This window comes from Stenella coeruleoalba, assembly GCF_951394435.1.
Source record: "Stenella coeruleoalba genome assembly, chromosome: 13".
Classification (NCBI taxonomy): Eukaryota; Metazoa; Chordata; class Mammalia; order Artiodactyla; family Delphinidae; genus Stenella; species Stenella coeruleoalba.
The window spans coordinates 67391274-67408119 of NC_137159.1; the positions used below are offsets into that span (position 1 = coordinate 67391274).

Here is a 16846-nt window from a genome sequence, read left to right on the forward strand (position 1 = left end):
ACACCCCGTCTGCCCCCAGCACCAGTGCTCTGCTGATGGGTAGAGGGACCTGTGTGTGAAAGGTGGGTCACGGCCTAAGAAGGAGTCGCAAGTCACCTAGTCCCACCCCTAATCCCGGATGTGACCCCCACATCCCCACCAGGGGACCGGCCCATCTCCACTGGACCCCCCAGCGCCAGGGACCTCAGTACTCCTAAGGCACAGCGTCCCATCGGGGAGTCACAGCGCCAGACCTGTTCCTTCCAGCTTCCACTCCTGGGCTCCCTGCTCACAGGGGCCCTTCAGGCGCGGCGTCTGAACACAGCGCTGCCGTCCTCCTCCTCAAGTCTTTTCCACATTAAATAACCCGTTTATTTCCATCCATTCATGTGGGACACAGGTTTATGCCTCCTTCTCATCCTGGTGTTCCAGTTGTCAACGTCCCTTTTGAAATGCAGTGTCCGGGCCCAGGCACGGTGCCTCGGTGTGGTCGATGCCAGTTTGCACCCGGGCGCTCCCTCCCATGCGCTGGGCCCGGTGCGCTCGCGGACAGAGAATCATTTCAGCCTCTAGAGTCTAACTGACCGGGACGCTCTGTCGCTGGGTCGTACTGAGCTTGTAGTCCTCTAAGGTGCCTGAATCTCTTCTGCAGCCGCTGCTGGCTCTCCTTTCATCCTCATCCTGTCATGCACATTTGATGTTTTGGATCAATGTCCAGATTTTGACATTTATCCCTTTTACATATTCCCTCCCCACGAAAGCTACTGTTGAAAGTTGTAAAACCAGGACAAACCTGCTTCATGCCCTGGTCCTCTGAAAAGGATGGTGGTCCAGGCGTCCAAGGCTGGGGAGGGTCTTTCTGACTTGGGGCCAGCTCAGAGGAGAATCCGTGTGGTCATTGGTGCCCCGTGGGGACCTGTCTTCCAGTGTCGCCCACCCCGGAGCCCCACCTGCCACTCTCGCTGATCCTCTCCGTCGTGACCTCTGCCCTCGTGGCCGCCCTCGTCCTGGCTTTCTCCGGCATCATGATCGGTGAGTGTCCCAGAGCCCCAGCACTTCCAAAGCGGGGCAGGGAAGGCAGACCTGGCAGAAGAGAACAGCATCTCAGGCTGTGCCGTGGATGCCGAGGTTTCACTCCGGGTGGGCAGTGATGAGGGCAGCCACGCCAAGCCAAAACAGAAGGCCCCCTCACTCCACCCCCTGCACATCCCTGCTTCCTAGGAGCCATGATTCTGAACCTCAGCCCTGTGCATAGCCCCCTGGTTGCTCAAGGAGGGGGCACTCTTCAGAGTGCTAAAGGTCAGCCCCACCCCAGGCCTCCCTTTCAGCTCTCATCAGACCTGGGCTTCTTCTAGTCTGGCTCGCTTCCTGTGTCGCGCCTCCAGCCCGCCCTTCCCCACTCCATGCAGAGAATGCAGAGCTGGTTCCTGACTGTTTCCAATTAGGCCAGTGAGCCAGGGGGTGCTGACCTGCAGGTCGCAGAGGGCCCTGCATGGTCCAGCCAGGCTCTTCCTGCTGGAAATGCCCGGGACAGGTGGGCAGGGACCTGAGGGGAAGCAGAAGGAAAGGCTCAGCTCCGGACAGCACTTTCAGGCCAGCCGCTCGAGGGCAGGGAATCTGGGGGGGGACAGGGAGGTGGCAGCTAATGTGATCCCCCTGATGCCATCCTGCAAAGGGCAGGATGACGAGAGCTACCTGGCTGCACGCTTACCACGCGATGGGTGACTGACACATTTTAGTTCACCAGACCCTCAAAGAACCCTATGATCACGGTCGGCATATTTCACAGAGGAGGAACTGAGCGCACAGGAGTTGACTCACTTGCCCCGGCCCCGCCCTGTGAATCACCCCCGTGGAGTCTGCCTTATATATAGAATGTTCTCACCCATAGTAGTAACAGTGATAGTGGTCACTTGTACTGGGAAAGCTGTTTAGAACTTTCCAAAACCACTTCTTTCCTTTCTTTCCTCCTTTCTTTCTTTCCTCCTTCCTTCCTTCCTTCCTTCCTGCCTTTATTTATTTATTTTCGTGGCACTGCACAGCTTGTGGGATCTTAGTTCCCTGACCAGGGATTGAACCCACACCCCGGCAGTGAGAGCACCGTGTCCTAAACACTGGACCGCCAGGGAATTCCCTCCAAAACCATTTTATGTTGGTGAATTCATTTCATTATCACAAACCTAGGGGACGGGGAGTGGGGCTTTAGGAGACAGGGCAGGAGTTATTGTCCCTGCTTACAGAGAAGGAGACTGAGATCCAAAGAGGTCACGTGTCGCTTGTCAGTGTCACAGCTTGTAAGTAACAAAGGCAGAATTAGAACTCAGGCACCAGCTTAGACCCAGTTTAGAGACCTTTCACTCTGTGACGGTCTCCAGCTATGTGGCTTGGCGGTTCTTCAACTGTAGGAAACACAGGTGACCAAGAACCCCAGCTGTACTCTCAAATCCATTGCCATGCTTGCCTCACCCAGCGCCTGGGCAGAGCAGAGCTGCTAAGGCAGGCCCCCTCCTGGAGGCATGGGACTCCTCTGACAGCCGACTGCAGATCGGCTGAAATATGTCCTTCACATGGGGTCAGACTTTCAACACAGTATGGTGGCTTCCCAGCCTTCCTGGGTTCCCTCCCAATTATCTCTCACAGGCATTTCCCCTAGTAAAATCCTTGCCTGTTTAATCCTGTCTTGGGTCTGCTTCTCAGAGGACCCAAACTAATGTGCCTCTGCCCCTGCACGATACAATAAATGTTTCCATTCATATGATTTTAAGCTTTACATTTACTTTCATCTTTCAATTAAAGGTACGCTTTCACATCTGTAATCATTTTGTTCGTATGACTAAGTGTGATGGAAAGATTTAGATCCCTGTGGAGGAGCTGGAGATCCAGGAAGGCTTCCTGGAGGAGGTGGCCTGGCTGCCTGGCCCGGGCCACCTTGCGCTGACCTCCGTGTGTCTGCAGTGTACCGCCGGAAGCACCAGGAGCTGCAAGCCATGCAGATGGAGCTGCAGAGCCCCGAGTACAAGCTGAGCAAGCTCCGCACCTCCACCATCATGACCGACTACAACCCCAACTACTGTTTTGCCGGCAAAACCTCCTCCATCAGTGACCTGAAGGAGGTGCCCAGGAAAAACATCACCCTCATCCGGTGAGTGCCCATCACTGTCCTGGGGGGCAGCGGGGGGTGTGGGGGCGGCAGGGAAGGGAGAGCTCCAGGGGGCTGGATGTCATCCCTGCACCACGAATTCCTCCGGCAGCAAGAAGCCAGTAGAGCCACCCCTCGGGGCCCCCCCAGCCCCCCCAGGGAGAGAAGGTTCAGTGTTCAGGGCCATTGGGGGGGTGTTTGCTTGTTCAACACCCCATATACACATGGGGTTGGTACAATGAGAGGAGGATTAGATGGGAGGAATGGGGCTCTCCTCAAAATCCGCCCAAGTGCCCCTCCCCAGGCCTTGCTCCCCTCCCCACTCCCAGAGCACCCTGTGCACGTGTCTGTCACTCACCAAGCACACTCCAGGGGGTGTCCACCAGCTGTCTGTGCCCCTCCCCACCGGCCCCAGGGAGCACAGGCCTCCCTGGCGGGCTGAGCCTTAGTCCCCTCTAGGCCCCTGGCAAATATTAGAGGCTCAGTAAGTGTTCACAGAAGGAATGTCCAGCCAGTGTCCTGAATCCTGGCTTGGAAACTTTCTTGCCAGGTAGACCAATGGAGGCCAGGACCGACGAGCAAAGCCAGACTGAGGGCGTTACCCTTGAGGGTGTGCGTGACCCCCTGGCTCCCGTGTGCGTCCAGTAAATGTGCCCCCGTCTCATCTCGCCTTCTCTTTGAACAGGGGTCTGGGCCACGGCGCGTTTGGGGAGGTGTATGAAGGTCAGGTGTCTGGAATGCCCAACGACCCGAGCCCCCTGCAAGTGGCTGTAAAGGTAAGAGACGCCTCCCTTGTGGGCCTGACCTTGGCCAGGGGTCTCTGTAAGTGTGGCTCTCTGCTGAAAGCCTCTGACCTCTGCGGCTCACAGCCTCCTTCTCCTTCCCACCCTCCCTTCTGCGCCCAGACGCTGCCTGAGGTGTGTTCCGAACAGGACGAACTGGATTTCCTCATGGAAGCCCTGATCATCAGGTAACGATACAGGGAGACACCCCACACCACTGCCCCAAGCCTGTAAGGGACACGAGATATTTCTAACAGGCACATCTCCGAGGGAAACAGGACTGTCCTGCAGCATAGCCCTCCCTCTCCAACAGGAGACTCTCTAAATTCTTAGCACGTCTTACCAGAGTGGAACCAGCCCCCTGTCTTAGAAAAAGAATCCAATCGATAGCGCTCCACCTTCAGTCCGCATCCCTGTGTCACCAGCTGGTTCTTTTCCCCCTTTTCTTAAGAAACAGAGCAGCTGGTTGTTGACAGTAGAAGATACAATCCTCCTCCAGGTATCTCTTCCACCAGGTGCTGGCGCCAACCCCAGCTCTCAGCCCTCATGTAAAGGAAATGGGCCCCCAAGTGATGGAAGGCGCCCACCCTGGTCCACCCAGCTGGCCTGACCCTTCAATTGGTGGATCTGGGGCCCCCCACGGGGAGTCTCAGTGGCCGGGGCTCTGAGAGCAGATGTTGGACCTTGAGATCTGGCCAGGCTCATGGCCTCCTGGTGCACTGGGGAACCTCAAACATCCTGAAGGCTGGGGCAGCCCGAGGTCTCCCCTTGACAGAAGTGGAACGAGTCCAGAGCAGCATGTGTGGTGCGCTGGGTCCATAGGAGGATAGCAGCAGGCTCAGCCCCTGCTTTAAAAATGACGTATTTTCTGACTGAGCATGTAGTATGTGATTATTGAATAAAACCTGGAAAGTAGGAGAGTAGATGGAAGGAGACCCGAATCAGTCCATCTCCGTACTTGGCAGTAACTAAGCAGCATTATATTTGGGTGTACAGTCACCCGGTGTGTCACCTCTGCACGCGTGCGCCCACGTGGAGTTCCCTGGCCCCGCTGCCTCACGTGTCCCGATAGGATCACGTTAACAGGAAAACCCGAATCTCAGAGCCCCCATGAGGAGTCCACAGTGGGATCCGTGGCCCACTTCCTTGTTCTCTTCCACACACGATCACCTGGCAGGTCTCACGCAGTCCCTCGGGAAAGCAGTTCCTCTTCCGCCTGAGGCCTTCCTCTGAAAACCCAAACCCCAAACGTGAATCCTGGCCAGCAGTCCGCGCCCCAGCCTCAAAGCCCTCCTCTCCCCACCCCGCCCCACCTGCTCACCCAAGTTCCTCCTCACCCCCTCGCCCCCAAGCAAGTTCTTTCAAGCAGACTGAGCTCCCGCCAGACCTGCCCTCTGGTTCTCCCAGCTGCTGAGCAGCCGGATTATCCTCTGCTTAGGCCCAGCCTGGGAGCCCTGCTTCCCACATTTACAGAAAGCATTTACAAAATGCGGCTTCTGAAAGCATAAATCTGTACCCGGCTTTGCCCACTTAAGGTTTTCCCAGACTCAGCTCAGTTAAATTCGGTTACTCCCCTCTGCTCTGCAGCAAGTTCAACCACCAGAACATCGTGCGCTGTATCGGGGTGAGTCTGCAAGCCCTGCCCCGATTTATCCTGCTGGAGCTCATGGCGGGAGGAGACCTCAAGTCCTTCCTCCGAGAGACGCGCCCTCGCCCGGTGAGTGAGAACCAGCCTTTCCCAGTAGCTGTGCCGGGGGACGGAGCAGGGGGAGGAAGGAGCCAGGGTGGGCAGCCTGGGAAGCAACATACTCAGTGGGACCGAGGGAGTCGGCCCATGGGCTCGGATCTGGGGGAAAGGCGGGAGAGAGGGGCCAGAAGGTGGCCGATGGCTGAGCCCAGCCCCAGGGATCTTGTGCAAGTCTTGTGCAACAGCTTCTCCAGGCTGTATCTATTTTTATGGCCTGCTGATTGTGGAAAACCAAAACTAGGGACAAGCACAGTGGGGGGACTTTCATGCCGGCTGTGTCACTCACTCAACCAGCTGACTTGGGGCAGGTCACTCTGCATCCACCTGTTCTGAACCCCACTGTCCTCATCTCTCAAATGTGGACATCCTGACCTTGTAGTTTTCCTATCATAGTAGAGTGCTGGGGTATTTAGGAAGGTGCTGCATACATGTTATGGTTAAAGGGCTAGAGCTTGGGGGAGTGAAGAAACCTAAGTGACCCACCCACGCCCAGCCCTGCTTGGCCATTAGACAACCTGCTTAGGGCAGCCAACCCCCTCTAACCTCAGCATCTGCAACGTGAACTCCTCGGGCTAGGCTAGAACATCTCGGACAGAGATCATTTATAAAATACAGCACACTGGGGGAGCCCGGAGTCCAGCTGTCCACTCCTGTCACTGCCGGGGTCTTCAAGAAGCCTGGACCCTGGAAACTGGAGCAGAGCAGACCCCTGAGTTAGGACCTGACTTCCTCTGGTTGCCACTGGACTATGAGAACCACGGGGAAGACTTGTACCCTCCCCACCCCCAGGACAGCAGAGAAAGACCGACAACCGCTCTGCCACAGCAAGACCAGAACGGAACGCTCTCCTCACGAGGACCCCAAGTGGTTGCGGAAACCTCGGAAGGTCACGCCTGCTCCAGTCCACGCCTTCGCTCAGGCTCAGTTTAGAAACCGCATCCTTAGTAGCCTCCACACCGTTCCCACAAGCCTCTGGGTGGCCTCTCTCGGCATCTAAGAGGAATCCGCTCTAACGCCTCGAGAAGATGAGTGTGTGTGCACCTGAGCACACCTGGCAGGAGGAAGGGGCTGGGGGAGGGGCAGAGAGAACTAAGCCCACCTCGCGGTAATCCTCATCTGCATTGTCACAACCACCCTGTGAAGGAGATGGTACAGATCTCACCCCATTCTGGAGACGGGAAAACAGTGGCTCAGGGCGGTCATGTGACTTGCCGAGGTGCACAGGCAGTGAAAGAGCTGGGGCTGGAGCTCAGGTCTGGTGGATCCTGATTCCATGCTCTCTCCAGCCTGCTGTGCTGTTTATCCAGATGGTCCCCTTCGAGAAGCCCTGAGTGCCAAGGTGAGGGTGGGTTGTTCAGAGCAAATGCCGCCAGCTATGCCGGCATCTCTGCCAGGTCTGGGCACCAGCCTTGGCTTTCCCACCAGCACCCAGCAAGGCCGAGCGGTGCTGGGAAGCAGTGCCTCTGGCAGACGTCACACGGAACACTTGGTATCACACTTTGGGCAGAGGCCTAGCTCTGGCTTTCCCACTGGAGATTCCTGGGGCTTGAGGACAAGAAAGTATTGTGACCTCCTTGTAAAGGGAATCTGGGAACCCTTCACTTGGCAAGTCTGAGGACTTGCAGGCAAAGGTATCTCTCTCCCTTGATGATGAAAGAGGATTTGGATGTTGTCTCAAAGAACGAAGCACCAGCAAGGACAAGCAGGTCACGGATCTCTCCCACCACCTCCAGCCCCAGTGCTGCCCCCAGGAGGCTCAGAGCAGGAGCCTGCTGCCGAGTCCCGACCTCTAGCTGCAGCCACCGCCCGAGGGATGCCCACAGCCAGCAGAAGGTCCACTCCGCTCGGGAGAGCCGCTTCTAAGGGTCGGGATTCCCCCGACCAAATCTGCCCGCTAACCCTTGACCCTGCTCTTCCGTGTGGCTCTCCCTGCCAGCCGTGCCCCTTGGTAGCACCCCAGTCCTCCTCCTTACCCCTCTACACACCCACTCGTCTCAGGTGAGCTGGTCGTTCCTGAGGGACTGCCCACGACGGGTGATTTAAAACGTCGGATCACAGCCTCCAGAGTGACCCCGTGCAAATGTTTGTAGCAGCAACTTCCGGCCGTGGGTGGAGGGGTGGGGAGGGGGGGAGGAGGTTGCTAGGTGTCCTGCTTGATTCTCAGAACCACAAAACCCAGCTTAGTGGAGTGGGGGTCAGGTTGACTGTGAGGAAGGAGCGCGATTCAGAAGTGGACCGAGGGGGCTAATATCAGCAAATCCTACACATGATGAAGACGGGAGGGGCTGGCTGATGGACATCAGGGCCGGAGAGATACACGCCCTGAGGAGAGCGTGGGCAGAGTCGTGCCTCCAGCCTGTGGAGCTCACTGGATTCAAAGGCCTGAAGTCCACCTGATTCATTTGTTTGAAGTCCTTGAGTCTCCAGGCTTACCTGATGATGACCTGATGTGTGCAGGCACCCGGCTGGGCACTCAGAGTCACACGAGCACTCTGTACTCACTTCCTGCCATCCCCGGGGCTCAGTGGCTCCATGGACCATCAGCATAGAAGGACATGAAGTAATGATGGATATACAGACTCAGAAGACAGAATGGGTACCTGGGCCAACCATGTCTGTCATGGAAATGAAATTCATGGGTACAGAGGAAAACATCGTTTGGTCCCAGGACCCACCTCCTCAAGAAGGAAGGACCCTTTTAATGTCAAAATAACTTTGCAGATGCTCTCTTTATTGAACAAATTTTTATTGAGGGTTTAAGATATGCCAGATGTAGGCTAGTAGCTGTCTTTTAATATCAGTTGATTCAATCAATAATGACAAAGACCATTAAGGAGTCAGTAATCTCTTTATTCAAGGTGGCGGTCATTGACTGCTATAGTGTCTATAGCTGTTTGGAACATGGTAATCCTGTAGGTAATGGCTCTAGAGAAGAGGCTCAGTACAAGACGGCTTCTTGGATGTCAGAGGTGAACAGCACAGAGGTGAGAACCTCTGGTTGCAGCTAATGCTTAGGTTTTCATCTTTGGCTTCAACTTTGCCAAATACCAATGCTGCCTCCAAAACGCGTGGAGGGGTATTTTCTCGGCCATGTCAGGAGCCAGGAATATGAGGGCCCAGCACCGTTCGCATCTCATCACTTTTCAAAATGGATTTTTGCCACGTTTAGTATTTTGTGTCCCCTGTCTGCATTCTTTGCTTCTTCCTTTCATCTTTCCCTCTTACCCTCATATGTGTCCATGTTAAAATATACCCCTAGTCTGTTTTTCACTTGGTGAAACAGTTCCTCCCCCATGTCCTGTGACCCTTCATCTCTAAATGCAGAAGCTACTTAAGGAAGGAACAGGTATCAATATTATTCTGTCTTTTGTTAGTATATACATTATCCTTTGGAAATAGCCCCTCAGAAACTGCGAGCAAAGAAATTATTCCACTTCAGTGGGCCTCTTTTCTCCCGTGTCAAAGTAGGATATTGGTCAAAACAGTGTCCCTGAAGGGAACTCCGGTACCCTGCGGTGCTGCGCACTCACACACGCTCAGGAGAATTCCTCGGTCAAGCAAACATCAGAGCCACGCAGACTCCTCTCTTCCCGATTCTCAACACACATTAGCGTACAGCAAAGACTCTGATCATTTCTGTGATAAGGAAGCCTATTTAACCCAGGAATTCCCATGCCTGTTTGATTGAATTCCATCCCACAGCCTGCTTTGGGAAATACTGCACAAAATCCTCTCTGAGTACTGGGCAGGCTACACCCATAACCATGGCTGCCCGAGTTGCCAAAGGAAGTGCCGCATTCAGTGGCGAATAGGGGGCAGAAACCCTGGTTCCAAGGCCTTCTTTGCCCAGGAAGGATAGAAATGACACTGAGCACACTGGCTACACTCTGCACTGCTAGTTTTAAGTATCGGTTTTGCCACAGCATCCACACCTCCGCCACCGCGCGCGCGCGCACACACACACACACACACACACACACACACACCCACCCACCCATGGGTTACCGTCTGTCTGCTCTGTTCAGACTGATTAGCGGCGCGGTTAATTTGCTCTGAGCAGCCAAAGACAGGGAGCCGAGATAATCCCGGCCCGTGGGTTAATGCATGGGAAGATTTAGTCCCTCCAGCACACCAGACTCATGGAGCATTTGAGACGTCAGTGGTCCTTGCATCCTGAGTGATGGGGGCTAAGACACAAAGAGACCCGGGGGGAGCTAGGACTGGGTCCTCTTTGGCAGGAACAGAAAGCAATTTGAAAGAAAGAGAGAGAAAAGATTGTTCTAATACTATAGCAAGATGGATGCATATTCCCCTTGGAAATATATTACTTTCCTTTTCCCCAGGAGAAGGGGACTGTCTCTCACAGTGCCCAGTACTTCTCAGCCTGACAAGGTCCCGGGAGAAGCCCAACACAAGAGCCATTTCCCGAGACCCCACAGCACCCCCAGGAGCAGCCCCCTGCATAACTGCAGAGCCCTCTATGAAGCGCTCACTCTGTGCCTCTGACTGTAGGTGCTCTTAACCATCCAGGGAGGCCAAGAGTGTCATGCTGATTTCACAGACCAGGACATGGTGGCTTGGACAGAGGCAAAGCGGTCAGCCCCAGCTCACACAGCCAATAAGGGACGAGCAGGATGAAGCCCAGCTCAGCTCAACCGAGCACCGGAATGTGCCCTCACGGCATCTGTGTGCTGCATCCGTATTCACTTGGGTACCATGCGCTGCGCCCATGGCTACTCCGGCCCTTCTCGGACACGCTCTCCCGAGAAACTCCATTTTAACTCCTAGAATCCTACTTCCCCCAACCCAGATCCTTAAAGCCCAGTTCAGGGCAGTTTCGGCTCCACCCTGTTGACTGTGTGACCTGAGCCTCTCTGAGCCCTCAGCCCTCGCATCTTTAATACAGAAGTAACCTCTCTTCCCTACCGACCACACGGGATGTTGCATCAAAGGAGATCATGTCCTGGGACTTGCTCTGTTGCATGTAAGGCACTGCCGAGTGGTCCATGGGCAGAGACTATGCCCCTCCCTGAGTCTTCCCTCCCCAGAACTGAAGCATATGCCCTAGACAAACGCCTCTCTGCCTCCTTCAGTCCCGTGCTGTCTCTCCAAGGAGTCCCAGGGAGGTCCTGGTCTGTGGCCGGCATCTGGGTTAACCCTAGTTCCGCTGTAATCAACCAACGAACCCCCTTGTTCACTGAACCACGGCAGCGAGCTAAGGGTCGTATTGGAGACCACGGAAGTGGACGCTGAAGGCCCTGCCTCGGGTACCTCGAAGTTTCCTTGGGGACATGGTAAGATAGGCACAGAAGAGCGCAGTGAATGTGACACTGCATGACGACGTGTTGCTGCAGACTTGGGGGTTTAGGAATTTAAAAGACACCAAGGAGGGCATAGCCCTCAGAAAAGACTTCCCGGGGCTCCACCAGGCTGCGGGGAGGCAACGGCGGGGTGCATCTCGGGGGCAGCGGGGGTGAGGGGGCGGCAGCAGCTTTTGCACAAAAGAGAATCATGCAGAAAGGCCGGAGATGGCTCTTCAGCTGCCCATCATTTTCTGGAAGCTTTCCTTTTTCAATCCACTTCAGGTCTAGGTCTTCAGGAAGAAAATTAATTTTTTAAAAAATATTTTTAAGCATTTAACTAGAGCATTTCTAAAACAATATTAGCCCCCTTTATTTCCCCACAGGCCTGTTTGTATGTTTGGGGGATCCAAATGTTTATGAAGATTGAGGTGGAAGAATGGGCAGAAAAAGTGCAAAGGGGCAGGACGTCTGCCAGTCCCGGTTCCTGTGGTTTAGGGCTCCAGCCCCGCTCATCTGGGAGCTGCGACCCTGTAAATGTTGCGCCCACCTGCAGAGATGGAGTCTTTGGTCTGGGCTGAGGCCCAGGCATCTGCATTTTTTAAGCCGCCAGGTGATTTCGAATGTGCAGCCAGGGCTGAGACCCTGGGGGTGGCGCACCTGTGTGGCCTCCTAGCAAGCATGGGAAGTGTTTCAGACCTTCTCTCCCCCAAGAACTTCTCATCATCTGGTCACTTCTGTCTGCCACAGAATCAGCCCTCCTCCCTGGCCATGCTGGACCTCCTGCACGTCGCTCGGGACATCGCCTGTGGCTGCCAGTATCTAGAGGAAAATCACTTCATCCACCGGTGAGTCTAAGTGGCCTTGCTCTACCCCCACCTTCTGTATGCTTCCCTACATGTCTCAGGGCCCCAGCTCGTGCCTTCAGAGCAGAACAATAGGTCTCTCTCCAAAGCTGTTTGGATGGCTCAGCTTTGTCTTTAAGATGGTTATCACTCTACCAGGGCTTCATCTGGCCCATAGGTAAAGTGGGATCATAAGACATCCATGCCAGCACTGGAGACCCAGATGAGCTATACCTGACCCCCTGCAGGGACTCCTGCCTGTGTCAAGTCCTAGATCATGTGAACGTTTCCATATCTAGAAAACTGGGCTCCTTAAGGGAAGTTTAAGGAGTTTGTATTTTCACATATCTGACTATGAGTAACTCGAAGGCAAGGACCCTGTTTTATTCATCTTCATATCACTGGCACATGGTGGGGCACAATAAATATTTATTGGATAAATTATTTTTTTCTAAAATACTCTGAAATGAAAAATAACGATTATTTTCTCCACCTCTGTACTTCATTTCTTCTACTCTTCTACTCTACTCCTTGTGTTTAAATGGTGTTTTCACTGGTACATCAAGTCCATGTGTAATGCTATAGACATGAGAGATGACACGTATGTCTTTCCATGTGGCCATTCATGGCTTTCTCAGCAGACAGCTTGATTCTGAAACCTGAAAAGTCAAATAGATTGTTAGGCTCTTTGCAAAGCTCTTCCTAACCATTTGCTTCTAATTTAGTAAATAACAACCTGGTGAACTAATAAACATTCATTAACCCATCCAGGAGTATAAGACATGTTCCTAATAATTAGAATATGTAATACAACATAGAAAAGGAGAGAATATGTATGAGTTTAGAAATAGAAAAGCGTGTAGGTAGATAACAAGCTACGCTTCCTTCCCTAATAAAAATGGGGAAGTTGAAGGTCAAGAAATACACTGGCCTAGCTTCCCAGAACCATTCCTGAAACAAGGCGAGACGCTCACATCGGCTCATCCTTTGACTGTCACTTCATCACTTTGATCTTCAGATCTTCCTGTTGATTTTCAACCTTTCCAACTTGCAGATCATTGTGCTTGATAGAAATAACAGAAGTAAAAGAGAAGCCAGGCTCCATTCTTTCTGTTCTCCTCCAACCCTGCCATTGTTATTCTTGCCCTTTTTAATGTGTACACAGCTTTCCATAAATCTCAGCTCTGGGCTTTATTGTTGTTCCGACATGACAAGGTTGTACTCTTTTTGGAATTAGTCCTTGGCTAGAGCCATCTTGCCATCTTTTGTCCACGTCCTCTAAATCTGGGCTCATCCGAGAGCAACATGTGCTGTCACCTTGGTGAATTCAGATCTCTCCCTTCGCTTCTCCCTGAGGTCGTTTCTGCCTTAAAAAAAAAAAAAAAAAAAAGATTTATTTATTATTTTATTTATTTTTGGCTGCTTCGGGTCTTAGTTGCGGCACGTGGGATCCTCGTTGAGGCATGCGGGCTCTTCGTTGCTGCGCACGGGCTTCTCTCTAGTTGTGGCGTGCAGGTTTTTTCTCTCTCTAGTTGTGTCGCACGGGTTCCAGAGCACGTGGGCTCTGTAGTTTGTGGCATGCAGGTTCTCTAGTTGAGGCATGCGAGCTCAGTAGTTGTGGTGCACGGGTTCAGTTGCCCCGCGGCATGTGGGATCTTAGTTCCCTGACCAGGGATCAAACCTGCATCCCCTGCATTGGAAGGTGGATTCTTCACCACTGGACCACCAGGGAAGTCCCCATTTCTGCCTTTATATCTCCACTCCCACATTAGTCACCAAGCATCCAGATTCTCTGACTGAGGGATCATATCCATCTTTCCTCTGACGTTTTGAAATCTGCTTTCCTAGAGGCATGATAACATGTTGAGTATATCCAGTGCTGTTATTACAGATAATAAGATAACAGGATCATATTCTCTTAAGATTCTTATGGCTTTCATATCTGTAAATAGTTACTGAAGGTCAGAATTAGATCCCAGAGTAACAGTCTGTTGCTCCTTTTATCTTTTTTGAGAAATGAAATTGTCAAAGATTGAATCAATAATGTATCAGATGATCGCTTTATAAGCAAAGGGTGACTATTAGCAGAAATTGTCCATCTCGATCAGAACTGTCTTCTGAGGTAATTGGTTTGAAGAAAGCATCTTTTACATCTTCTAACTGGCTTGAGGTCTGTGGCACACTCCCCCAATAGGTTTACCTTAATTCTCTTTCCTCCACCCAGTGTCTGCCTTAAGATTCGCAGACTCCCATGCAACCACACCTGCTGAATTCAGAGTGGAGCTCCCTCACCAGATCCACATGCTTCCATTTTTCTATTAGATCTCTTTCCTTTGGACATGCTTTATTGCCATTTCAATAAATATGTGTCATTCTACCAATTCTTGGTGTGTTCTATGATGTTACCTTTACTTTCCTGCCATTAGATTCAAGATCAATTTTTTAAGCAACCATTCCCTGCACATCAATGGAAAGACCTTTCTGGATCCATAAATATTGTTCCTGGTCTATTTCACTGTATTTCTCTTGAGAAGCAGTGGCTATATCTCTTACTGTTTTTTTCTTCTTTTTGACGTCATATATGTTATGCTTTTATGGTTGCCTTAGGGCATTTTATGCGCCGTTGCTCCTCGAAATTCAACTTAAACCTTCTGGATCAGGGCAGTGGCATTAATGACATCCATCTCCCACCCTGACCCATTGTTCTGATCTCCTAAGCCATGAGGCCCTATCCAGACCCTATTTTTAATACTATCCAGTTGTTTATTCTCCATGTCCTTCTTTCTCAGCCAAAGGTCAGAACCTTCATGAAACCAACTGAAAATGTGAAAACACCACCTGTTCCCCCCAAGGAGTACTTTTTTTTTTTTCCCCGTCCAGGACTTTAATGTTATTAGAAACCCATTCCAGACTTCTTCTGGCTGCATCCTTAATCCCCACATGCATGTCAAGAATGGGTTAGCGGGGCTTCCCTGGTGGTGCAGTGGTTGAGAGTCCGCCTGCCGATGCAGGGGACACGGGTTTGTGCCCCGGTCCGGGAAAATCCCACATGCTGCGAAGCGGCTGGGCCCGTGAGTCATGGCTGCTGAGCCTGCACGTCCGGAGCCTGTGCTCCGCAACGGGAGAGGCCACAACAGTGAGAGGCCCACGTACCGTTAAAAAAAAAAAAAAAAAAAAAGAATGGGTTAGCAGTCAGTGAGTAGAAGTTGATGAATCTTGGAAAGCTTCTGATCAAGGCTTACAGGTGTGCTCTGGGAGGATAGGCCATCTGGAGAATAACAACTAAGAAGACAAGGTAACTTTCTAACTCGAAAGAAGCGATTCTTTGGCCACATAGCTATGATGCATACAGCTTAGCAAAGGCTTTAGATAAAATCACAGATGTAAAAACCATAATGGCTTATTAAAAAATAAAACTAGAAGTATTTGGGAATACTTTGACCTACTTGAATCTGGTCATGGAAATTATGCTGTTCCAGGATACTCCTTCATCCAACCGGCAAAAACCAACCAGCAATCTGTACAGAACAATAGCCTACAGCCAAACGCATTTCTTACGTCCCTCTGTTATCTTCTCTTAGCTTAAGTGTTTTTGATAAAATAAGGATAATGATAGCACCTTGTGTCTTACAGAGTTGTGAGAATTAGATATGAAGCACATAGAACAACGCTTAAGTACACAGTAAAAGGCCAATCACTTTTCTAGTTCCTATTATAGTTATTTTCATTATTATTATCCCATTAAACATTTCAATCATCTCCCCAAATCCTTTTCCATTTCCCTCTTAGTTCTTTTTTTTTTTTTTTAACATCTTTATTGGGGTATAATTGCTTTACAATGGTGTGTTAGTTTCTGCTTTATAACAAAGTGAATCGGTCATACATAAACATATGTTCCCATATGTCTTCCCTCTTGCGTCTCCCTCCCTCCCACCCTCCCTATCCCACCCCTCCAGGCTGTCACAAAGCACCGAGCCAATATCCCTGTGCCATGCGGCTGCTTCCCACTAGCTATCTACCTTACTACGTTTGTTAGTGTGTATATGCCCATGACTCTCTCTCGCCCTGTCACAGCTCACCCTTCCCCCTCCCCATAACCTCAAGTCCGTTCTCTAGGAGGTCTGCGTCTTTATTCCTGCTTTACCCCTAGGTTCTTCATGACATTTTTTTTCTTAAATTCCATATATATGTGTTAGCATACGGTATTTGTCTTTTTCTTTCTGACTTACTTCACTCTGTATGACAGACTCTAGGTCTATCCACCTCATTACAAATAGCTCAATTTCGTTTCTTTTTATGGCTGAGTAATATTCCATTGTATATATGTGCCACATCTTCTTTATCCATTCATCCCATGATGGGCACTTAGATTGTTTCCATCTCCGGGCTATTGTAAATAGAGCTGCAATGAACATTTTGGTACATGACTCTTTTTGAATTTTGGTTTTCTCAGGGTATATGCCCAGTAGTGGGATTGCTGGGTCATATGGTAGTTCTATTTGTAGTTTTTTAAGGAACCTCCATACTGTTCTCCATAGTGGCTGAACCAATTCACATTCCCACCAGCAGTGCAAGAGTGTTCCCTTTTCTCCACACCCTCTCCAGCATTTATTGTTTCTAGATTTTTTGATGATGGCCATTCTGACTGGTGTGAGATGATATCTCATTGTAGTTTTGATTTGCATTTCTCTAATGATTAATGATGTTGAGCATTCTTTCATGTGTTTGTTGGCAGTCTGTATATCTTCTTTGGAGAAATGTCTATTTAGGTCTTCTGCCCATTTTTGGATTGGGTTGTTTGTTTTCTTGTTATTGAGCTGCATGAGCTGCTTGTAAATTTTGGAGATTAATCCTTTGTCGGTTGCTTCATTTGCAAATATTTTCTCCCATTCTGAGGGTTGTCTTTTGGTCTTGTTTATGGTTTCCTTTGCTGTGCAAAAGCTTTGAAGTTTCATTAGGTCCCATTTGTTTATTTTTGTTTTTATTTCCATTACTCTAGGAGGTGGGTCAGAAAGGATCTTGCTGTGATTTATGTCATAGAGTGTTCTGCCTAT

The 16846-nt window shown here is 51.0% G+C and overlaps 1 protein-coding gene across 1 annotated transcript in view; it reads left to right on the plus strand.

The window, feature by feature from the left end:
- Positions 1-16846, plus strand: part of ALK (ALK receptor tyrosine kinase) — a gene marked incomplete at its 5' end in the record, with an annotated part of 722056 nt that overhangs the window by 684916 nt on the left and 20294 nt on the right. The window contains 6 exons of the mRNA XM_079941115.1: positions 907-1011; positions 2935-3121; positions 3804-3894; positions 4024-4088; positions 5488-5617; positions 11698-11795. Coding sequence (XP_079797241.1) covers positions 907-1011; positions 2935-3121; positions 3804-3894; positions 4024-4088; positions 5488-5617; positions 11698-11795 — 676 coding nt within the window. The remainder of the gene's footprint in view (positions 1-906; positions 1012-2934; positions 3122-3803; positions 3895-4023; positions 4089-5487; positions 5618-11697; positions 11796-16846) is intronic.